This window comes from Lissotriton helveticus, chromosome 6, assembly GCF_964261635.1.
Source record: "Lissotriton helveticus chromosome 6, aLisHel1.1, whole genome shotgun sequence".
Taxonomy (NCBI): Eukaryota; Metazoa; Chordata; class Amphibia; order Caudata; family Salamandridae; genus Lissotriton; species Lissotriton helveticus.
The window spans coordinates 1,389,188,914-1,389,214,649 of NC_136067.1; the positions used below are offsets into that span (position 1 = coordinate 1,389,188,914).

The window sequence follows — 25,736 nt, forward strand, 5'->3', positions numbered from 1 at the left end:
CCATCAACTGTGTTTTTTGCATTTTCACCCGAGTGTGCTGGGGAAGCTCAGACGTGAGTCCCAGGCTCTCCTCACCACTGGAGTCAAGCTATCCAGGCTGATGAAGGCTGATAGCCAGAAACCGGTCCTTGGATGCTTGATTCCGGTCTGGGAAAGACATGGCTTGGTAGTTCGGACTGAACTGTTCCCATGAGGCACAGGGTCAGAGCTGATTTGCATATAGCCAGTGTCTAACCCAGGGTGGTGTGGAGTGCAAAAAAAACGATGGATTTAGGCCCAGATCCTTGTACTGGGGTGAATGTATGACATTGTTCTACATTCTGTCCATCAACTGTGTTTTTTGCAATTTCACCCGAGTGTGCTGGGGATGCTCAGACGTGAGTCCCAGGCTCTCCACACCACTGGAGTCAAGCTATCCAGGCTGATGAAGGCTGATAGCCAGAAACCGGTCCTTGGATGCTTGATTCCGGTCTGGGAAAGACATGGCTTGGTAGTTCGGACTGGACTGTTCCCATGAGGCACAGGGTCAGAGCTGATTTGCATATAGCCAGTGTCTAACCCAGGGTGGTGTGGAGTGCAAAAAATGATGGATTTAGGCCCAGATCCTTGTACTGGGGTGAATGTATGACATTGTTCTACATTCTGTCCATCAACTGTGTTTTTTGCAATTTCACCCCGAGTGTGCTGGGGATGCTCAGACGTGAGTCCCAGGCTCTCCACACCACTGGAGTCAAGCTATCCAGGCTGATGAAGGCTGATAGCCAGAAACCGGTCCTTGGTTGCTTGATTCCGGTCTGGGAAAGACATGGCTTGGTAGTTTGGACTGGACTGTTCCCATGAGGCACAGGGTCAGAGCTGATTTGTATATAGCCAGTGTCTAACCCAGGGTGGTGTGGAGTGCAAAAAAACGATGGATTTAGGCCCAGATCCTTGTACTGGGGTGAATGTATGACATTGTTCTACATTCTGTCCATCAACTGTGTTTTTTGCAATTTCACCCCGAGTGTGCTGGGGATGCTCAGACGTGAGTCCCAGGCTCTCCACACCACTGGAGTCAAGCTATCCAGTCTGATGAAGGCTGATAGCCAGAAACCGGTCCTTGGATGCTTGATTCCGGTCTGGGAAAGACATGGCTTGGTAGTTCGGACTGGACTGTTCCCATGAGGCACAGGGTCAGAGCTGATTTGCATATAGCCAGTGTCTAACCCAGGGTGGTGTGGAGTGCAAAAAAACGATGGATTTAGGCCCAGATCCTTGTACTTGGGTGAATGTATGACATTGTTCTACATTCTGTCCATCAACTGTGTTTTTTGCAATTTCACCCGAGTGTGCTGGGGATGCTCAGACGTGAGTCCCAGGCTCTCCACACCACTGAAGTCAAGCTATCCAGGCTGATGAAGGCTGATAGCCAGAAACCGGTCCTTCGATGCTTGATTCCGGTCTGGGAAAGACATGGCTTGGTAGTTCGAACTGGACTGTTCCCATGAGGCACAGGGTCAGAGCTGATTTGCATATAGCCAGTGTCTAACCCAGGGTGGTGTGGAGTGCAAAAAAACGATGGATTTAGGCCCAGATCCTTGTACTGGGGTGAATGTATGACATTGTTCTACATTCTGTCCATCAACTGTGTTTTTTGCAATTTCACCCCGAGTGTGCTGGGGATGCTCAGACGTGAGTCCCAGGCTCTCCACACCACTGGAGTCAAGCTATCCAGGCTGATGAAGGCTTATAGCCAGAAACTGGTCCTTGGATGCTTGATTCCGGTCTGGGAAAGACATGGCTTGGTAGTTCGGACTGGACTGTTCCCATGAGGCACAGGGTCAGAGCTGATTTGCATATAGCCAGTGTCTAACCCAGGGTGGTGTGGAGTGCAAAACAACGATGGATTCAGGCCCAGATCCTTGTACTGGGGTGAATGTATGACATTGTTCTACATTCTGTCCATCAACTGTGTTTTTTGCAATTTCACCCCGAGTGTGCTGGGGATGCTCAGACGTGAGTCCAAGGCTCTCCACACCACTGGAGTCAAGCTATCCAGGCTGATGAAGGCTGATAGCCAGAAACCGGTCCTTGGATGCTTGATTCCGGTCTGGGAAAGACATGGCTTGGTAGTTCGGACTGGACTGTTCCCATGAGGCACAGGGTCAGAGCTGATTTGCATATAGCCAGTGTCTAACCCAGGGTGGTGTGGAGTGCAATAAAACGATGAATTTAGGCCCAGATCCTTGTACTGGGGTGAATGTATGACATTGTTCTACATTCTGTCCATCAACTGTGTTTTTTGCAATTTCACCCAAAGTGTGCTGGGGATGCTCAGACGTGAGTCCCAGGCTCTCCACACCACTGGAATCAAGCTATCCAGGCTGATGAAGGCTGATAGCCAGAAACCGGTCCTTGGATGCTTGATTCCGGTCTGGGAAAGACATGGCTTGGTAGTTCGGACTGGACTGTTCCCATGAGGCACAGGGTCAGAGCTGATTTGCATATAGCCAGTGTCTAACCCAGGGTGGTGTGGAGTGCAAAACAACGATGGATTTAGGCCCAGATCCTTGTACTGGGGTGAATGTATGACATTGTTCTACATTCTGTCCATCAACTGTGTTTTTTGCAATTTCACCCCGAGTGTGCTGGGGATGCTCAGACGTGAGTCCAAGGCTCTCCACACCACTGGAGTCAAGCTATCCAGGCTGATGAAGGCTGATAGCCAGAAACCGGTCCTTGGATGCTTGATTCCGGTCTGGGAAAGACATGGCTTGGTAGTTCGGACTGGACTGTTCCCATGAGGCACAGGGTTAGAGCTGATTTGCATATAGCCAGTGTCTAACCCAGGGTGGTGTGGAGTGCAAAACAACGATGGATTTAGGCCCAGATCCTTGTACTGGGGTGAATGTATGACATTGTTCTACATTCTGTCCATCAACTGTGTTTTTTGCAATTTCACCCCGAGTGTGCTGGGGATGCACAGACGTGAGTCAAAGGCTCTCCACCCACTGGAGTCAAGCTATCCAGGCTGATGAAGGCTGATAGCCAGAAACCGGTCCTTGGATGCTTGATTCCGGTCTGGGAAAGACATGGCTTGGTAGTTCGGACTGGACTGTTCCCATGAGGCACATGGTCAGAGCTGATTTGCATATAGCCAGTGTCTAACCCAGGGTGGTGTGGAGTGCAAAAAAACGATGGTTTTAGGCCCAGATCCTTGTACTGGGGTGAATGTATGACATTGTTCTACATTCTGTCCATCAACTGTGTTTTTTGCATTTTCACCCGAGTGTGCTGGGGAAGCTCAGACGTGAGTCCCAGGCTCTCCTCACCACTGGAGTCAAGCTATCCAGGCTGATGAAGGCTGATAGCCAGAAACCGGTCCTTGGATGCTTGATTCCGGTCTGGGAAAGACATGGCTTGGTAGTTCGGACTGAACTGTTCCCATGAGGCACAGGGTCAGAGCTGATTTGCATATAGCCAGTGTCTAACCCAGGGTGGTGTGGAGTGCAAAAAAAACGATGGATTTAGGCCCAGATCCTTGTACTGGGGTGAATGTATGACATTGTTCTACATTCTGTCCATCAACTGTGTTTTTTGCAATTTCACCCGAGTGTGCTGGGGATGCTCAGACGTGAGTCCCAGGCTCTCCACACCACTGGAGTCAAGCTATCCAGGCTGATGAAGGCTGATAGCCAGAAACCGGTCCTTGGATGCTTGATTCCGGTCTGGGAAAGACATGGCTTGGTAGTTCGGACTGGACTGTTCCCATGAGGCACAGGGTCAGAGCTGATTTGCATATAGCCAGTGTCTAACCCAGGGTGGTGTGGAGTGCAAAAAATGATGGATTTAGGCCCAGATCCTTGTACTGGGGTGAATGTATGACATTGTTCTACATTCTGTCCATCAACTGTGTTTTTTGCAATTTCACCCCGAGTGTGCTGGGGATGCTCAGACGTGAGTCCCAGGCTCTCCACACCACTGGAGTCAAGCTATCCAGGCTGATGAAGGCTGATAGCCAGAAACCGGTCCTTGGTTGCTTGATTCCGGTCTGGGAAAGACATGGCTTGGTAGTTTGGACTGGACTGTTCCCATGAGGCACAGGGTCAGAGCTGATTTGTATATAGCCAGTGTCTAACCCAGGGTGGTGTGGAGTGCAAAAAAACGATGGATTTAGGCCCAGATCCTTGTACTGGGGTGAATGTATGACATTGTTCTACATTCTGTCCATCAACTGTGTTTTTTGCAATTTCACCCCGAGTGTGCTGGGGATGCTCAGACGTGAGTCCCAGGCTCTCCACACCACTGGAGTCAAGCTATCCAGTCTGATGAAGGCTGATAGCCAGAAACCGGTCCTTGGATGCTTGATTCCGGTCTGGGAAAGACATGGCTTGGTAGTTCGGACTGGACTGTTCCCATGAGGCACAGGGTCAGAGCTGATTTGCATATAGCCAGTGTCTAACCCAGGGTGGTGTGGAGTGCAAAAAAACGATGGATTTAGGCCCAGATCCTTGTACTTGGGTGAATGTATGACATTGTTCTACATTCTGTCCATCAACTGTGTTTTTTGCAATTTCACCCGAGTGTGCTGGGGATGCTCAGACGTGAGTCCCAGGCTCTCCACACCACTGAAGTCAAGCTATCCAGGCTGATGAAGGCTGATAGCCAGAAACCGGTCCTTCGATGCTTGATTCCGGTCTGGGAAAGACATGGCTTGGTAGTTCGAACTGGACTGTTCCCATGAGGCACAGGGTCAGAGCTGATTTGCATATAGCCAGTGTCTAACCCAGGGTGGTGTGGAGTGCAAAAAAACGATGGATTTAGGCCCAGATCCTTGTACTGGGGTGAATGTATGACATTGTTCTACATTCTGTCCATCAACTGTGTTTTTTGCAATTTCACCCCGAGTGTGCTGGGGATGCTCAGACGTGAGTCCCAGGCTCTCCACACCACTGGAGTCAAGCTATCCAGGCTGATGAAGGCTTATAGCCAGAAACTGGTCCTTGGATGCTTGATTCCGGTCTGGGAAAGACATGGCTTGGTAGTTCGGACTGGACTGTTCCCATGAGGCACAGGGTCAGAGCTGATTTGCATATAGCCAGTGTCTAACCCAGGGTGGTGTGGAGTGCAAAACAACGATGGATTCAGGCCCAGATCCTTGTACTGGGGTGAATGTATGACATTGTTCTACATTCTGTCCATCAACTGTGTTTTTTGCAATTTCACCCCGAGTGTGCTGGGGATGCTCAGACGTGAGTCCAAGGCTCTCCACACCACTGGAGTCAAGCTATCCAGGCTGATGAAGGCTGATAGCCAGAAACCGGTCCTTGGATGCTTGATTCCGGTCTGGGAAAGACATGGCTTGGTAGTTCGGACTGGACTGTTCCCATGAGGCACAGGGTCAGAGCTGATTTGCATATAGCCAGTGTCTAACCCAGGGTGGTGTGGAGTGCAAAACAACGATGTATTTAGGCCCAGATCCTTGTACTGGGGTGAATGTATGACATTGTTCTACATTCTGTCCATCAACTGTGTTTTTTGCAATTTCACCCCGAGTGTGCTGGGGATGCACAGACGTGAGTCCAAGGCTCTCCACACCACTGGAGTCAAGCTATCCAGGCTGATGAAGGCTGATAGCCAGAAACCGGTCCTTGGATGCTTGATTCCGGTCTGGGAAAGACATGGCTTGGTAGTTCGGACTGGACTGTTCCCATGAGGCACAGGGTCAGAGCTGATTTGCATATAGCCAGTGTCTAACCCAGGGTGGTGTGGAGTGCAAAAAAACGATGGATTTAGGCCCAGATCCTTGTACTGGGGTGAATGTATGACATTGTTCTACATTCTGTCCATCAACTGTGTTTTTTGCAATTTCACCCGAGTGTGCTGGGGATGCTCAGACGTGAGTCCCAGGCTCTCCACACCACTGGAGTCAAGCTATCCAGGCTGATGAAGGCTGATAGCCAGAAACCGGTCCTTGGATGCTTGATTCCGGTCTGGGAAAGACATGGCTTGGTAGTTCGGACTGAACTGTTCCCATGAGGCACAGGGTCAGAGCTGATTTGCATATAGCCAGTGTCTAACCCAGGGTGGTGTGGAGTGCAAAAAAAACGATGGATTTAGGCCCAGATCCTTGTACTGGGGTGAATGTATGACATTGTTCTACATTCTGTCCATCAACTGTGTTTTTTGCAATTTCCCCCCGAGTGTGCTGGGGATGCTCAGACGTGAGTCCCAGGCTCTCCACACCACTGGAGTCAAGCTATCCAGGCTGATGAAGGCTGATAGCCAGAAACCAGTCCTTGGATGCTTGATTCCGGTCTGGGAAAGACATGGCTTGGTAGTTCGGACTGGACTGTTCCCATGAGGCACAGGGTTAGAGCTGATTTGCATATAGCCAGTGTCTAACCCAGGGTGGTGTGGAGTGCAAAACAACGATGGATTTAGGCCCAGATCCTTGTACTGGGGTGAATGTATGACATTGTTCTACATTCTGTCCATCAACTGTGTTTTTTGCAATTTCACCCCGAGTGTGCTGGGGATGCACAGACGTGAGTCAAAGGCTCTCCACCCACTGGAGTCAAGCTATCCAGGCTGATGAAGGCTGATAGCCAGAAACCGGTCCTTGGATGCTTGATTCCGGTCTGGGAAAGACATGGCTTGGTAGTTCGGACTGGACTGTTCCCATGAGGCACATGGTCAGAGCTGATTTGCATATAGCCAGTGTCTAACCCAGGGTGGTGTGGAGTACAAAAAAACGATGGATTTAGGCCCAGATCCTTGTACTGGGGTGAATGTATGACATTGTTCTACATTCTGTCCATCAACTGTGTTTTTTGCAATTTCACCCGAGTGTGCTGGGGATGCTCAGACGTGAGTCCCAGGCTCTCCTCACCACTGGAGTCAAGCTATCCAGGCTGATGAAGGCTGATAGCCAGAAACCGGTCCTTGGATGCTTGATTCCGGTCTGGGAAAGACATGGCTTGGTAGTTCGGACTGAACTGTTCCCATGAGGCACAGGGTCAGAGCTGATTTGCATATAGCCAGTGTCTAACCCAGGGTGGTGTGGAGTGCAAAAAAACGATGGATTTAGGCCCAGATCCTTGTACTGGGGTGAATGTATGACATTGTTCTACATTCTGTCCATCAACTGTGTTTTTTGCAATTTCACCCGAGTGTGCTGGGGATGCTCAGACGTGAGTCCCAGGCTCTCCACACCACTGGAGTCAAGCTATCCAGGCTGATGAAGGCTGATAGCCAGAAACCGGTCCTTGGATGCTTGATTCCGGTCTGGGAAAGACATGGCTTGGTAGTTCGGACTGGACTGTTCCCATGAGGCACAGGGTCAGAGCTGATTTGCATATAGCCAGTGTCTAACCCAGGGTGGTGTGGAGTGCAAAAAATGATGGATTTAGGCCCAGATCCTTGTACTGGGGTGAATGTATGACATTGTTCTACATTCTGTCCATCAACTGTGTTTTTTGCAATTTCACCCCGAGTGTGCTGGGGATGCTCAGACGTGAGTCCCAGGCTCTCCACACCACTGGAGTCAAGCTATCCAGGCTGATGAAGGCTGATAGCCAGAAACCGGTCCTTGGTTGCTTGATTCCGGTCTGGGAAAGACATGGCTTGGTAGTTTGGACTGGACTGTTCCCATGAGGCACAGGGTCAGAGCTGATTTGTATATAGCCAGTGTCTAACCCAGGGTGGTGTGGAGTGCAAAAAAACGATGGATTTAGGCCCAGATCCTTGTACTGGGGTGAATGTATGACATTGTTCTACATTCTGTCCATCAACTGTGTTTTTTGCAATTTCACCCCGAGTGTGCTGGGGATGCTCAGACGTGAGTCCCAGGCTCTCCACACCACTGGAGTCAAGCTATCCAGTCTGATGAAGGCTGATAGCCAGAAACCGGTCCTTGGATGCTTGATTCCGGTCTGGGAAAGACATGGCTTGGTAGTTCGGACTGGACTGTTCCCATGAGGCACAGGGTCAGAGCTGATTTGCATATAGCCAGTGTCTAACCCAGGGTGGTGTGGAGTGCAAAAAAACGATGGATTTAGGCCCAGATCCTTGTACTTGGGTGAATGTATGACATTGTTCTACATTCTGTCCATCAACTGTGTTTTTTGCAATTTCACCCGAGTGTGCTGGGGATGCTCAGACGTGAGTCCCAGGCTCTCCACACCACTGAAGTCAAGCTATCCAGGCTGATGAAGGCTGATAGCCAGAAACCGGTCCTTCGATGCTTGATTCCGGTCTGGGAAAGACATGGCTTGGTAGTTCGAACTGGACTGTTCCCATGAGGCACAGGGTCAGAGCTGATTTGCATATAGCCAGTGTCTAACCCAGGGTGGTGTGGAGTGCAAAAAAACGATGGATTTAGGCCCAGATCCTTGTACTGGGGTGAATGTATGACATTGTTCTACATTCTGTCCATCAACTGTGTTTTTTGCAATTTCACCCCGAGTGTGCTGGGGATGCTCAGACGTGAGTCCAAGGCTCTCCACACCACTGGAGTCAAGCTATCCAGGCTGATGAAGGCTGATAGCCAGAAACCGGTCCTTGGATGCTTGATTCCGGTCTGGGAAAGACATGGCTTGGTAGTTCGGACTGGACTGTTCCCATGAGGCACAGGGTCAGAGCTGATTTGCATATAGCCAGTGTCTAACCCAGGGTGGTGTGGAGTGCAAAACAACGATGTATTTAGGCCCAGATCCTTGTACTGGGGTGAATGTATGACATTGTTCTACATTCTGTCCATCAACTGTGTTTTTTGCAATTTCACCCCGAGTGTGCTGGGGATGCACAGACGTGAGTCCAAGGCTCTCCACACCACTGGAGTCAAGCTATCCAGGCTGATGAAGGCTGATAGCCAGAAACCGGTCCTTGGATGCTTGATTCCGGTCTGGGAAAGACATGGCTTGGTAGTTCGGACTGGACTGTTCCCATGAGGCACAGGGTCAGAGCTGATTTGCATATAGCCAGTGTCTAACCCAGGGTGGTGTGGAGTGCAAAAAAATGATGGATTTAGGCCCAGATCCTTGTACTGGGGTGAATGTATGACATTGTTCTACATTCTGTCCATCAACTGTGTTTTTTGCAATTTCACCCGAGTGTGCTGGGGATGCTCAGACGTGAGTCCCAGGCTCTCCACACCACTGGAGTCAAGCTATTCAGGCTGATGAAGGCTGATAGCCAGAAACCGGTCCTTGGATGCTTGATTCCGGTCTGGGAAAGACATGGCTTGGTAGTTCGGACTGAACTGTTCCCATGAGGCACAGGGTCAGAGCTGATTTGCATATAGCCAGTGTCTAACCCAGGGTGGTGTGGAGTGCAAAAAAACCGATGGATTTAGGCCCAGATCCTTGTACTGGGGTGAATGTATGACATTGTTCTACATTCTGTCCATCAACTGTGTTTTTTGCAATTTCCCCCCCGAGTGTGCTGGGGATGCTCAGACGTGAGTCCCAGGCTCTCCACACCACTGGAGTCAAGCTATCCAGGCTGATGAAGGCTGATAGCCAGAAACCGGTCCTTGGTTGCTTGATTCCGGTCTGGGAAAGACATGGCTTGGTAGTTTGGACTGGACTGTTCCCATGAGGCACAGGGTCAGAGCTGATTTGTATATAGCCAGTGTCTAACCCAGGGTGGTGTGGAGTGCAAAAAAACGATGGATTTAGGCCCAGATCCTTGTACTGGGGTGAATGTATGACATTGTTCTACATTCTGTCCATCAACTGTGTTTTTTGCAATTTCACCCCGAGTGTGCTGGGGATGCTCAGACGTGAGTCCCAGGCTCTCCACACCACTGGAGTCAAGCTATCCAGTCTGATGAAGGCTGATAGCCAGAAACCGGTCCTTGGATGCTTGATTCCGGTCTGGGAAAGACATGGCTTGGTAGTTCGGACTGGACTGTTCCCATGAGGCACAGGGTCAGAGCTGATTTGCATATAGCCAGTGTCTAACCCAGGGTGGTGTGGAGTGCAAAAAAACGATGGATTTAGGCCCAGATCCTTGTACTTGGGTGAATGTATGACATTGTTCTACATTCTGTCCATCAACTGTGTTTTTTGCAATTTCACCCGAGTGTGCTGGGGATGCTCAGACGTGAGTCCCAGGCTCTCCACACCACTGGAGTCAAGCTATCCAGGCTGATGAAGGCTGATAGCCAGAAACCGGTCCTTGGATGCTTGATTCCGGTCTGGGAAAGACATGGCTTGGTAGTTCGGACTGGACTGTTCCCATGAGGCACAGGGTCAGAGCTGATTTGCATATAGCCAGTGTCTAACCCAGGGTGGTGTGGAGTGCAAAACAACGATGGATTTAGGCCCAGATCCTTGTACTGGGGTGAATGTATGACATTGTTCTACATTCTGTCCATCAACTGTGTTTTTTGCAATTTCACCCCGAGTGTGCTGGGGATGCTCAGACGTGAGTCCAAGGCTCTCCACACCACTGGAGTCAAGCTATCCAGGCTGATGAAGGCTGATAGCCAGAAACCGGTCCTTGGATGCTTGATTCCGGTCTGGGAAAGACATGGCTTGGTAGTTCGGACTGGACTGTTCCCATGAGGCACAGGGTCAGAGCTGATTTGCATATAGCCAGTGTCTAACCCAGGGTGGTGTGGAGTGCAAAAAAACGATGGATTTAGGCCCAGATCCTTGTACTGGGTGAATGTATGACATTGTTCTACATTCTGTCCATCAACTGTGTTTTTTGCTACAAATATCCATAACATAACATACCATAACATATTTTAACATTTCTTTTACCTTTTGAAAGCATTCTTTACAAACCAGCAGTTTGCAAAGCCAGTTGCTGAATAATTACTTTATAAAAGCAAGACGTATTAGCTTTGTTTATTAAATACGAGGCAGCAAATATGGCTAATACAACTAAGTGCCAGATGTAGATAATTCCTATTTACCGATTCATAAATACCGAATTTTACCGATTCGGTATTCATGAATTGGTAAATATGAAGGTGGGAGATGTAGGTAATTCTTAAATTTGAATTGCCGAATCGGTAATATTCGGTATTTACCGATTTGGTAAATACCGAATCGGTATGGCCCATTGATTCCTATGGGCCTTGAAGCCCATAGGAATCAATGGGCAATACCGATTCGGTATTTACCGAACCAGTAAATACCGAATCCTGCAAGGGTGCAGGGGGTGTCAGTTTGACACCCTCTAGCACCCCAAATACAGGCATGTGTGCCATGTGGCACACATACATGCCCTAAGGGCATGTCTGTGTGTCACATGGCACAGGTGTGCATGCGCAGATGTGCATGCATACCTGAATTCGGTATTTTACCACCCAATAGGATTGGGTGGTAAAATACCGACTCATAAGGGCCTGTGGCACTCTCAGGAGTGTCACCTACATGTGGAATTACCGAATCGGTAAAGTTACCGATTCGGTATTTTTCAGAATCGGTAAATTTACAGAATCGGTAAATTTACCGATTCTGTAAAATGCTGGCCCCTACATGCAGAATCCTAAATACCGGTCAGTAAGGGCCGAAATCGGCCGTTACCGACCGGTATTTCCTCTCCTACATCTGGCCCTAAATTGTGCCAGATGCTGGCTGTGCTGAGTTAGTCTGTCTATGTTTACCCTTGACCCTTTCAGGTAGGTTGCTCCCCCTCCGCACAGCACTGCCTGTGCCCGTTCTTTCCCTCACTGCCCCGTGTCTCTCTGCCCGGTTTCCCTTCTGCTCCCCTCGCTGCCCCCGTGTCTCCCTGCCCGGTTTTTCCTTCTGCTCCCCTCGCGGCCCCCATGTCTCTCTGCCCATTTTTGCCTTCTGTTGCCTAGCTGCCCCTGCATTTCTGTGACCTTTGTGTCTCTGTGCCACTCGTTTCCCACTGGTTTTTGTGACCTTTTCTGTCCTTTCTTGGGACCTTTCTGCCTCTGTGCCACTCATTTCTTCCCGTTTTTTGTGACCTTTTCTGCCCTTTCTTGGGACCTTTCTGCCTCTGTGCCACTCGTTTCCCCCCGTTTTTTGTGACCTTTTTCTATGCTTTCTTGTGACCTTTTGTGCATCTGTGCCACTCGTTTCCCCCCATTTTTGTGACCTCTTCTGCCCTTTCTTGTGACCTTTGCGCCCTCTGTGCCACTCGTTTCCCCCCATTTTTTGTGACCTTTTCTGCCCTTCTTGGGACCTTTCTGTCTCTGTGCCACTCGTTTCCCCCCATTTTTTGCGACCTTTTCTGCCCTTTCTTGTGACCTTTGTGCATCTGTGCCACTCCTTTCCCCCCGTTTTTTGTGACCTTTTTCTATCCTTTCTTGTGACCTTTTGTGCATCTGTGCCAGTCGTTTCCCCCCAGTTTTTGTGACCTCTTCTGCTCTTTCTTGTGACCTTTGTTCCTCTGTGCCACTCATTTCCCCCCGTTTTTTGTGACTTTTTCTGCCCTTTCTTGGGACCTTTCTGCCTCTGTGCCACTCGTTTCCCCCCATTTTTTGTGACCTCTTCTGCTCTTTCTTGTGACCTTTGTGCATCTGTGCCACTCGTTTCCCCCTGTTTTTTGTGAACTTTCTACCCTTTCTTGTGACCTTTTTGCCCTCTGTGCCACTCATTTCCCCCCATTTTTTGTGACCTTTTCTGCCCTTTCTTGGGACCTTTCTGCCTTTGTGCCACTCGTTTCCCCCCGTTTTTTGTGACCTTTTCTGCCCTTTTTTTGGGATCTTTCTGCCTCTGTGCCACTCATTTCCCCACATATTTTGTGACCATATCTGCCCTTTCCTGGGACCTTTCTGCCTCTGTGCCACTCGTTTCCCCCTTAATTGTTGTGCCCTTTTGCCTTCTGTTTTCTTCGTCATCCCTCGCCCCTGCTTCCCCGCCCCCCTGACTGCCCATTCGCTACCCCCACCTCCTGCCTCCCAGCTGCTCCTCCATCCCACCTCCCCATATAGGCCGGCCGCTGCACAGTGAGGAGAGCGACCCTTGACCCTTCCAGGTAGGTCGCTCCCCTCCGCACAGCACCGCCTGTGCCCGTTCTCTCCCTCGCTGCCCCATGTCTCTCTGCCTGGTTTCCCTTCTGCACCCCTCGCTGCCCCCGTGTCTCTCTGCCCAGTTTTTCCTTCTGCTCCCCCCGCGGCCTCTGTGTCTCTCTGCCCGTTTTTGCCTTCTGTTGCTTAGCTGCCCCTGCATTTCTGTGAACTCTCTGCCTTCTGTGCCAATCGCTTCCCCCTGTTTTTTGTGACATTTCTGCCCTTTCTTGTGACCTTTTGCCCTCTGTGCCACTCGTTTCCCCTGTTTTCTGCGACCTTTTTGCCCTTCATGTGACCTTTTTGTCTTCTGTTCCACTTGTTTCCCCCTGTATTCTTGTGACCTTTTTGCCCTTTTTGTGACCTTTCTGCCCTCTGTGCCACTCGTTTCCCCCTCAATTGTTGTGCCCTTTTGCCTTCAGTTTCCTTCGTTGCCCCTCACCGCCCCCGCAACTGCGTCCCCTGTGGCTCTGCCCCCTGACTGCCCAGCCCTGTGGCTCCACCCCCTGACTGCCCATTCGCTGCCCCCGCCTCCCGCCTCCTATCTGCTCCTCACTCCCACCTCCCCACACATGCCGGGCGCTGCGTGGTCGCGCCACTGGTGCACGGCAAGCCTGTCTGCGCCTGCCCGCGCCTGGACCTCGCCCAGCGTAAGAACCCCTGGCCCCCTGATCGATAACCTCGCCAACCTCAGACTGAGACAACTTGTCACAACGCCCACCCACTCCACCGGCCACACGCTCGACCCCGTCTTCTCCTCAAGCCCGCACGTCTCCGTCAGCCACACCACCGAACTCCTCTAGACCGTCCACCGCTGCATCCACTTCACCTTCCAGAAACCCTCCACACACCACCGCACCCAACAGATCCCCCGCCGCTGCTGGAGCAAAATCACCGAAGACCAACTACATGCAAACCTTGCTCTCCGCCCACCCCCCGAACCCTCCAACACCGACGTCACTGCCCACAACCTCAGACGCTGGATCGAGGACTGCGCCAACACCCTCGCCCTGCTGAAGAAACCCCCCACAGAGACACCAGCAAGAGGGCCAGCTGGTTCACACCAGAACTCCTAAATTCCAAGCAAGCCTGCCGGAAACTAGAGAAGAAATGGCACAGTGAACAAACTCCGGACTGCCACGCAGCACACAAGGACGCCGTCCGCAACCACCACCACCTCATCAGGGCTGCCAAGAAGACCTCCTTCAAAGACCGCCTCGACAACAAAGCACACAACAGCAAGGAGCTCTTCAACATCGGGAAGGAACTCTCCAACACCAACGACATCCCGCCGTCGCAAGCCCTATGCGACTCCCTCGCCACCTTCTTCCACCACAAAATAGCAGACATCCACGACAGCTTCAACACCCAGACAGCCCCAGCAGAGAGCAACACAACAGACCCTCCGCACACCATCAACCACATCCCCTTGCTCGCCTGGACCAGCATGAGTGTCGATGACACCATCAAGACCATGAGCACAATCCACTCCGGCTCACCGTCAGACTCATTCCCGCACCACATCTTCAACAAAACAAGTAGCTCCATCGCACCCCACCTACGCAAAGTCATCAATCTCTCCCTTGAGACCGCGACCTTCCCAGAGAGCTGGAAACATGCCGAGATCAACGCCCTACTCAAAAAACCCAAGGCACACCCAAGAGACCTCAAGAACTTCTGACCCATCTCTCTGCTCCCCTTCCCGGCCAAGGTCATCGAGAAAATCGTTAACAGACAGCTAACCCGATACCTCAAAGAGAACACAATCCTGGACCGTTCCCAGTCAGGGTTCAGCAGCAACAACAGCACCTAGACCGCCCTCATCGCCGCCACCGACGACATCAGGACCCTGATAGACAACGGGGAGACTGCAGCGCTCATCCTCCTAAACCTCTCCGCCGCCTTCGACACCGTCTGCCACCACACACTATGCGCACGCCTCCATGCCGCAGGGATCCGAGACAAGGCTCTGGAATGGACCATCTCCTTCCTCACCGGCAGAACCCAGAGCGTCCGCCTCGCCCCGTTCCGTTCCGAAGCCTCCGAGATCATCTGGGGTGTACCTCAATGATCCTCCCTCAGCTTGACACTGTTCAAAATTTACATGGCCCCGCTCACATACGTCGCCTGACAGCACAACCTCAACATAATCTCCTACGCCGATGACACTCAACTGATCCTCTCCCTCACCAAGGACCCCATCACCGCCAAAGCCAACCTCCATGAAGGAATGAAGGCCGTTGCCGACTGGATGAAGATCAGCCGTCTGAAGCTGAACTCAGACAAGACGGAGTTCCTCATCCTTGGCTCCAAACCGTCAGCCTGGGATGACTCATGGTGGCCCACGGCACTGGAGGCAGCCCCGACCCCCACCAATCACGTACGCAACCTGGGAATCATCCTCGACTCAACGCTCTTAATGACCAAGCAAGTCAATGCCGTCTCCTTCTCCTGCTTCAACACCCTCCGCATGCTCTGCAAGATCTACAGATGGATCCTGACAGACACAAGAAAGACAGTCACCCAGGCACTTGTTAGCAGGAGACTCGACTACGGAAACGCCCTCTACGCGGGAGCCCCAATCAAGCTCATCAATCGACTACAGCGCATCCAAAACGCCTCGGCACGACTGATCCTCGATGTACCACGACATGGCCACATCACCCCTACCTGAGAAACCTACACTGGCTCCCGTCAAGAAGAGGATATCCTTCAAGCTCTTCATCCATGCACACAAGGCACTCCACAAGACCAGACCAGCCTACCTCAACTAACGGCTCTCCTTCTACACCCCCAACCGCCAGCTCCGCTCCGCCGACCTCTCACTCGCCACCGTCCCACGCATCCGAAGAACAACCACCGGCGGGAGATCCTTCTCCCACCTCGCCGCCAAGACATGGAACACCCTCCCACTGAGCCTACGACAGACCCAAGACCTGCTGACCTTCAGGAGGATACTTAAGGAACTGGCTGTTCGATCAGTATTGGCCCCTACCTCCCCCCCCCCAGCGCCTTGAGACCCTTGCGGGTATGTAGTGCGTTTAACAAATGACTGATTGATTGATTATCTTTAAAAAAAGAAAATATATTTATCATTTTCAAATAAAGTACAGTTTGTTGCTGTTGACACGATTTACAGTATAAACATAAAGCAAGCATTTACATGTGGCATAGGGGTAGCACTCTTCTCCATGGAAACAGAAACAGGCATCTCTGAAAAATCATTGTTAGGGTTGCAACTCCAATCTTCACATATACATCTCGTAACTATATCAGGTATTGTACTTTGTCAGTGCATGCCTGGGTCTCACAATCTGCTTAATGGGATAAAACTTCCGGCTTTAGTACAGCTGTGGCCTTGCTATCGCAGCATGCATGGGCCCCAATTCCCTTATCTAATATCTTCACCTCCCCCATCCCATTCCTGTTCTTCTGGTTGCTGGACATTCGTATCATTCTGGGTTTCTGCTCTACTGTGTAGGTAAGTCTTAAATGGTCTCCTTGTGTCACGTGGTCTGCTACGAATTGGCATCAACGGTACAAAAGGGGATGGTGATGGACAGAGCATCTGAATCAATCAAACACTCACACCCAGTCAAAAGATCAGGGTTTAATCCATCACCGTTCTTTAGCCCACTCTGCCACCCCAGTTCAGACATGGCTTTATGCAAATCAGTCTGACCCTGTGCTTCATGGGAACAGTCCAGCCCAAACTGCCAAGCCATGTCTTCCCTGGACCGGAAACAAGCTTCCAATTGGCATCAAGGCATTAAATGTGTCTGCATTGGTATTACAATAGGGCATATCTGCGTATCATTCCGGGATCATCAGAACCGAGCCTCTCATCCAGTGCATCGCAACTCGTCTGTTTGCCAGCAGCAGACCTGTTGCCACTAACCTTCTGTGTTGTTTTGGTACGTCGCAGTCTAGACCCAGTAAGGCTAGCATTGGAGAGTCTGGAACTGGTTGCCTCACAATCCTCAGGAGCTCATTTGCCACTTTTAACCAGAATGCGTGTATCTCAGGACAGGACCAAGCAAGATGGCCAAACCCAGCATTCTCAGCACCGCATCTTACACATTTCTCATCACCTCGCAGGCTGTATCTCTTTTGAGATATTTAAAGTGCACCAGGTGATGTCTGCCATTTTGCGATATGCTCTTAGTGATTGAGCACCAGCATGCCCATTGCTTGTCTGTTTTTATTACGCCCAAGTCCTCCTGCCATTCCCGCTGCGCCTTTCTATTTGGTGGATAATCACTATGTTGCATAAGTTTACATAGTGTTGAAATCCCGCAGGCCGTGCAGGTTGCATGGAGAAAATATGTCAGTTTTTTTTTTCAGGCAGTTCTGCTCTGTCTGCACCCAACAGCGCCCACAGTGACTGGCATGCTCTATGGCACTTATATCTGGTGATCAGTGTTGCCTCAGGTATCGAGTCTTGGACCACTTCCCAAGTTATCATGGTTCCATCTTTGAAGAAGTCTCCCATGTTGTGTATTTTTACCCTTTGCAGTGTCCACGTTATTGCCCTATCTCCACTTACGGGAAACCATGTGCACCACTCTATTGGGAGCTTTGGCGAATACAGTAGCGGAATCCGCCTTTCATCCGCCGTTTTCTTAAGTAGGTAATGCGTAGTGCCAACAGGGTCAATTATGCGGAATTTACGCCGTGTTATGCTTAGCAGGTAGCATGGGAGCGATAACGGGTCAGCTACTTCCCTCTCCCAGTACAAATGTGGGAGAAGTGGCAGGCTGTGAATCCAATAATATGCATGCATGATCTGCGATGCCCTATAGTATATTACAAGGTCTGGTGCATCCACCCCACCCATCATATAAGGGAGGGATTAATGTTCCCCATCCTCCGCATGGTTATTTCCCAGCCCAGACCAAGCGAGTCATAAGTGTGTGCAAAGTGCAAAATACGGTTTTTGATAATAGTATTGGTATAATGACAAACAGGAAAATAAATCTGGGGAGGACAATCATTTTCATCAGAATTATTCAGCCCATCAATGAGAGAGGTAACCGTATCCAACTCTCTATCACCTCTGTCAAAAGCTGCACTGCTTTCCCATAATTCCCTCTTATTACCACGTCAGAATAGGTATGTATCTGAATCCCTAGGTATCGCACCGGTTCATTGGTCTACACTAAGGGGAATTCTGTTTGTATAGGCCAGGTGGATGCTGTAAGCGGATATATCAATCATTTCTCCTAATTTGCTCTCAATCCTGGAGTTTGTTCTATCTATGTAGTACATATTTTTTTTAACTTTAAAAAAATGTTAAACTTAGTCCTAAGGGCTCCTCTTCATTTTGCTTAACCCATTCACTGCGGCGCAAATTTACCCACTGTGCCGGCAGATTTTACACATGCGAAAATGGGACCGCCCCCAGCCATCCGACGCACACGCCCACTGTGACGTCAGACAGCCGGGGGCCGTCCGACTCAAGGGGACGCTTTAATCAGGCCCCATAAAAAAGTGTGACATGCCTGAAATAGATAAAACACCTGGTGGAGGTATTTTGTTAAAATGGTTTAGGCAAGAGTACTAAACTTGAAGCAGCCGTGCACTGCACATAGCCACACAAACAAATGACAGCCACCTTCCGTTGTACTAGCACAATTTGTACACTATATATGTCATTTTAGAAGGTACTATACCCAACCTTTTGGCTGTCATTCCACTTACTGGATCTGGCAAATATCAGGCACAATAGTTTAACCAAAAGTGTTCTTCAAAAAGCATAAATAATTTTCATCAACTTCCTCTGTTATTCAAATACTTTGTCAGTAAGTGTATGTACAGTGTACAGCTAGGGTGGGCAACATTACACAAGATGAAGTCACACACCAAATTGAATCTGCTTCACAAATCACATGTAGACAGCAACTATCTATTTTATTTTTCAACAAGGTCCTTAACATTATTTCTAATTTTACAGTATGCACTTGGCAGTCTTATGTTTATTATCCAAAAAGAATATTGGCAACAGTGCTAGTTATCTGTGTCGCGTGGTTTTTCAAGAAGCAGACTAGTTTTGGGAGAAAAGGCTCTGTTGCCTGGAAAAGAAAAAGATACACATTCAAAAATATACATTTCAGTTGGGGGTTAAAGAAAAATCGAAAACATTTTTACATTTATAGGTAACTTGAACCCTAAACATAAGCTAATCATGACCAAACAGCAATAGTGATTCTTAAACTGCATTGAACAATTACATTATCTACGTTTCAATACATACAGGTATTATAACTAATGTGGCTTTCAGTACACCTCCTGTACAAGTAAAAAACAGGATAAGCGTTCACATTTGTCCTGAATTCTTATTATTGTTATGAGGTGCTCAGTTGCACAATAACTCAGGACCAAAGTTTACACTATTAAAGTGTATTAAAGTGTAGACCCTGCACAGCCGAGCTCCCCAGGCTTTTGGACTCCTTGCCAAGTTTCCCAGATCCATGCATAACTAACTGCAATGTTGGGAGTTTTTGACTTTCCACTCTGGGATTTGTAGTTTTTGTTTATTCACATAAAACCAGGAGTTAACTTCCCAGAAGTCAAAGACTAAACTCAGGATTAGCTAGTCAAGCCTGAACCAAGGATTCTTGGGAGTTACAAGGAAATAGCAGGGTGATAAGGGCCTGAAAGGTTTGGGATGGGCGGAGATACCCGATCTCATGATTCAGCAGCTTACTTTTCTAATCTCAGAAAGTACTAAGGACTCAGTGCCATGCCACAGAAATTCGCACTAGTGAAAACTGATTCCACACAATTTTTCTCTTTGTGAAGATCATATGTTCTCACTACTTTTTAAATGGAAATTATCACAGTATGTTTGAAACAAAGCCATTTTGCTCCATAGTTTATTACAGGAGTATCAAAGATAGTGTAAAAATAGTTTAAAAAAAAGTAAATTATGGATTAAGATTAGTTGAACTTTCTCTGGTGCTTTTTAAATGATGTATAAACAATACTGTAAAATAAGGTCTCATGACCCATCTGTAATACGTACACAAACCTCAACATGCCCTGCAAAGTCAATAAATCTGTCTATCATGTGGAAAGATGGGAAAGAAGAGGAAGAAGTGGGCGCTAGAAGGTGAGAACTGATGTAAAGATAAGCTAAACACACAGGGCTTGGAAGGATGGATGAGATGTTAATGGGGGTAACAGGATTGTCATGGAGCCATTTTAGTTTAGTCAATAGACACATCAGTTCTGTAGGGGGGAGGGGCGGGTAGTAGAAGATGAGGATGGATATTGGACACCCATTTTGAAGGACAACAACAAACCATGCATGTGGGGGTCAAATGAATACTCAACCATATGGCTCACACCCCTCCACTGATATTCCCTGTTGCTTAAATGGCTCACCCCTCCATTGTCATTCCCTGTTGCTTAAATGGCTCACACCCCTCCACTGATATTCCCTGTTGCTTACCCTTTCTCTCTCAGAAACGTAACAGATCTGGTTTAGAAGTATAGGGCTGCTCCTCTGAAACATTCCAGATGTGCCATGCCACAGTGAGTGCTGTAAAGACACAAAAAAGAGTATGAGGGAAACCCTCAGTGAAAGTATTGTGCCCCTGTCAATAAGCATATTGCCCACCCCAAAAATCACTTTCTTTTCTCTAGTCACCCTGGTTTGCTCTGAATAAGCTGCAGAAGAATTGTAAGCTCCCGCAGACTCTCTGTTACCATGTTGTTTCCAGAACCCACTTTAGATTGTATGTAGTGAAGTAAACCTGTTGGTTTTCTAGCACATAAGCATTCCTATGACTGCTTAATTGGGTAAGCAAAAGGAACAAATGATAGACGGAATGCTGAACAATGCAAACATTCACCCCCAGTCACAAAGATCTGTGTTAAATCGATCGTTATTTTGCTCAGCACGCCAGCCCAGCATGGACCCAGCCTTGTGGGTAGGCCAGTAGTTGGAAATTAAAGGGATGGAAGATACCATTGCGGGACAAACTGTCACCTACCAATTACATGCTCAAACTGAAACTTATACCACTCTAGGCACTAATGAACCACAGTAGAATGGTATTCTTCCTTACAGGCAATGAAAGCTCCACTCTAAAGCAATTGCATTTTTCTTCGGTGTTTAGTGGTTACACCTCTTTTCATTGATTTTTCACCTTGATCAATGAAATGATCATTCTGATGCAAGAGCGATATTACCTTACATAATTCATATACAATTACACTAACAAGGAAAATTAAGACTCATTCAGTAACATGGGGCTCATTAATGAAACACCCTATGCAACAAAATATGACGGAGCAAGCAGACAACCCTTACCATTATTTAAAATGAATAAGTAATTCATTTTTCCATTACAATAAATCTGAATTCTGCTTAAAACATGGAACAGAAACTGCACAAGTGAATATCTGGGTCAGCTTGTGAGATTCAGCTAAGGCTTCCTAAGCAAGATGATGCTTTTCAACCACTCTGTCTCATCTTCCTACACTATCATCGGTCTGTTGGACATATCATTGACCACTCCGCTCCAGTTGTTTGAAATCTCCCACCCTGCAAGGCCTCATGAAGAGTACTGCATCATCCTTCATACTGACCTAAAAGACACAGCCTTACCTTCCACTCCTAAGATGATGACATGTAGATTTACTTGCAGGTCACAGGAAGCAACTCATGAATGTGACAGAAGACCTCAAAGCAATACAGATGTGGATGACTCTGAGCAGCCTGACACTCTCTGGCTCCAAAACAGAAATCCTGGTGCTGAGACACCACATCTCCCTTACAAAATACTGTCACTCTGGTTCCCAACCTTCTTTGAAGCCATTGTTTCATAAAAACCAACGTCAGGGTCATAGTCTTTGTATAGCCACAAACCCCAGACTGACAGAAGCAGTGGTCAATACCACTTTCTGCTAAATATAGCTCCTCAAACAAATCTTGCCCCTCATCCCAAAAAATACCACCCCTGGAGGTAGAAACATCAGTAACTGTGACAACGGCAATTTCCTGTACATCGCTCCCCCTGCCAAACCAAAGCAGTATGAAAAACTGAAAGTAGCCGTTCAACGTTCACCACTCACACTTTTTTCCACATACAAAAGCATAGACCAATCACGCCTCAATAAAATAGTCTCACTTTGCCTAACCTTCAACTGCCTTTAAGGTTCAACACCCTCATACCTACAGATTAAAATCATGCGCCACCAGCTTACCATCTAAGATTCAAAGCAATCAACCTTTTAATGGTTTCTGGAACCAATTGTAGAAAACACTTCAGAGTCACTGGCTTTCAATGTTGCAGTATCCTCCGTCCACACACTCATAATACTACTAGTAACCTGTCCATCAGGATTTAAAACTAACCTTGATCAAATTATTGCTTGCACAACCACTTATCAATACAATTAAAAACAATTGGAATGTCATGCAATAACAGTCATCCCTATACAACATGTGTCTTGCGGAAGCCCAGAAACAGTTGACATGAAGTGAGTGCTTAACTAAACAAATAAACATAAAAGTTTGTCAAGAATCATGGTGTCAGAATTAAGTGGTTATCTAGGGCTAGGTGGATGGAGACGACATCGGTCTGAGTTAGATAAAATAAGAATGTAGGGTCAGATTTATCAAGGCTTTGTGTTGGTGCAAAGTCACTAAAAGAGATGAGCACCGGTCCAACGTCTTGATAAAGTTTTCAATTTTCAGTGCAAACGTTTATTTGTGAGGAAGGTTGACTAAGAATAACGCAAAGTAGCTGTTTGTGTTACTTTGCGTCAAGGGGTGTTACATGGGTGGTACATGGGCGTTCCCATGTAATTACCCAAGGAATTTAACACAGAGCCCCATCTACTAACGAAGGTAGACAGGGGTTTACACTAAAAAATATGCCTCCATGAGGAAGGCACAAAGTAGGAGAAATATTTTTTTCTCAAAACTGTTCGATCATTGCATGTGTATAAAGAACATGTACACAGAGGCAAAGTTCAAAAGTAAGTCTAAGCAAAGTATTTTGTACTGGAGGGTTATCATTTCGGTACAAAACCTTCGGGTACAAAAGTTTCTGCATGGTGCTAGGCAACCTTAAGGAGAACAGGAACTTGGGAAAATAGTAGCAGTACGCCATCTTTGTAGATGTGACACTGTCCAGCTCTCTCCCTTCCACGCAACACACCACAGCAACTTTGCTTGTCGCACTGCGCTGCATGAAAAGTAGATTTTCCCCTTAGAGGTTAATGGCATTTTCAGAATGAGAAAGCAATAGTTTAGAGATTTGATCAACTGGGGGGGAGGGTATAAAAGTTTGCAGAAGATTTAAAGACAATTCACTGATAGAGAATTGTAACAGCAGGCACTGGGTGGGGAAAAGGAAACACTCACACATGGGCATGTCCACTGATCACTCACCCTCTGCCTTCCTGAAGTGTGATTTATAAGGCGACACACCAATGAGATGCTGCTCTCTTGTTTTCCATCTGAGGTACGTAAGTCTGGCAACTGTGAAAATTCCAAAAAAAGAATCAGGCAAGATAACTCCCAACAGCCACAACAGATCCCTTTATTTTTACCTGCCTGTAGTTCTTCTATTGTCATGTAATTGACTTTCGAAATAACGACCCACAGATATATCAGGACCAAAACACATTTTTGCAAATATCAGAGAGGAATGAATAATTACGTAGAAAAACGGAATTCAGTTTGGTAGAGCTGTTTCTGTGCATAGGGCTGATGCTTTAATGCATGGCAAGAAAGCTTTAGAATGGCCATCTATCGAATGAAGCCTGAAAATGGCGTTTTTGAAGTGTCTGGGGAGTGGTCAAGCAAAATATGTCTTTGCTATTTGTAGGGAAAACTCAGACACTGTTTCCTTCTGTGCAGAAAACCATAAATACGATGCGGGAGATAAGATGAAAAGACACAAAAGAGGTGATTCCTGACCATTTGCAATCATGGCATAAAGATGAAGCACCCAGAGTGGGCTAGGAGAAATTGAGATGACATCAATGTGGCAACTATAGTAGGATAAGATTGGCCAAGGATTTGGAATCTGATCTGGGTGCCTAAAACTGGCTTCTTTGATCACTCTATAGTTACCCTTATGGAAAACAGATGGGATGAGGGATAATGGGGTTTTAGAATGTCCAGTGGTGAAATATTGTAATAAAAAATATCGATCTTGGACATTCCATTACAGCTACCATGGAAACATTTAAAAAACAAGCTAATTCCCTATCCACTGATTACCTCTCACTTACTCTTTGACTTTCACTATCATAAGGTACAAGGCTTGTGGGGCCAGATGTACGACCACTTTGTTTTGCAAATCGCAAAATGCGACGTTTTACGACTCGCAAAAGGGAATGTAAAACAGTGTCTGTGACACTATTTGTGATTTTCAAATGGGTCGCAAGGTACCTACCTCATTAACCCGTTTTATGCGTCGAACGTTCAGTGCCAGTGCTGAACTTTCTAAGAAACGGTTGGGGCCGCGTCGGCCGTTGGACGTGCGCAGCACTACGGAGGTAGTGCTCGCAACGTCCAACGGCCGACTGTAGCACTAAAGGGGTTAATATTCAAGAGGCAGGTCGCAAGTTGTGACCCATTGGGAATGGCCTGCAAACACAGGGATGGTGGCCTGTTGGGGACAGCAGACACCAGTGTCTGTGTTTGATTTTTCAATAAAGCTACTCTTTTTTCCAAATTCAGTCCATTTGGGAGTTGCTTACCACCTACTTGAAGTAGGCTGTAAACTGCAAATGTTTTGCAACCATAAATGCAGTTGCAAAACAATGATACATACCATTCTGACTCGCTATTAGGAAGGGCCACCCTTGACATGCCCCTTCCTAATAGCAACTTGCAAACACTGTTTTGCGAGTAACCGACTTGCAAAATAGCATTTGTACATACCACCACCCTTTTTTGAGGTCACAAATGGGCCGATTCCACGTTTTCGACTGCTAAAAACGGTCATACATCTGGCCCCTGGTCTATTACACTTCAAGTGTGGCAAGGCTGGGTTCTTGCTGTGAAGATACCAAAAAAAAGCATTAGGCAAGATTCAGTTCAAGGGCAATCTCCTCTATCCACACACATACAGTCTCTCTCATTCCACAATGAAAGAAATTTTGCTTTTTACTGGTGTGCAGCCTACAGGTGATCGTATAAGTGGGAAGACGGCTTAGGTTTAAGTCAGACCACTTTGTGAGATGATCGATGAATACTTCTAGCAAATCTGGCACAGTGCCTAAAAAATAGTTTTGGGTAACGTGTAGCCCAATTAATTTATTTTAGTGTGAAGAGATTAAAAATGGAAATACATTGTTGGTATGCCGGAAGAAACATTTCAGGGGAAGGTAACATGAGTAATGAGTAACCATGTATCCAGACATAAAGGGAAAGACAAAGAAGGGTGTTCCTGGTCAGCGATAATCATGCAGCAAGGCAAAAAGCCTCAGTTACACTGCAGCTGAAGAACTGGTGCAGATAAGAAATTTGGTCTGGGGCTACATGGCCCAGCAGCAAAAGATGTCCAGCTACCCAACCCCTCAATATCACTTCAACCAGGTAAGGTGCTCCCTTCTTTGCCCAGTGTTCCATCATGCACTGATTTTGTGCAGCCTTCTCCTACTTTACCACCACAACTTCTACTAAGCTCTGATTTCTCCACCCAGATGTCTCCATACAATTGGGTACCCACTTCATCGCAGCTTACCCATGCCCCTGCACACTGCCACAATCAACCTCAGACTTACTTATACCACT

At 47.8% G+C, this 25,736-nt stretch overlaps 1 protein-coding gene across 2 annotated transcripts in view; it reads right to left on the minus strand.

The window, feature by feature from the left end:
• The window catches only part of LOC144761751 (uncharacterized), a 1,311,126-nt gene that overhangs the window by 1,166,756 nt on the left and 118,634 nt on the right, over positions 1–25,736 (minus strand). The window contains exons 11-13 of one of the 2 annotated variants that reach the window (XM_078647003.1): positions 23,379–23,468; positions 20,427–20,516; positions 18,917–19,044 (exon numbers count right to left, since the gene is read on the minus strand). In XM_078647003.1, coding sequence (XP_078503129.1) covers positions 18,952–19,044; positions 20,427–20,516; positions 23,379–23,468 — 273 coding nt within the window. In that variant the 3' untranslated portion in view covers positions 18,917–18,951. Of the gene's footprint in view, positions 1–18,916; positions 19,045–20,426; positions 20,517–23,378; positions 23,469–25,736 lie in introns of those variants that run through there. The other variant, XM_078647002.1, reaches the window with a different exon arrangement.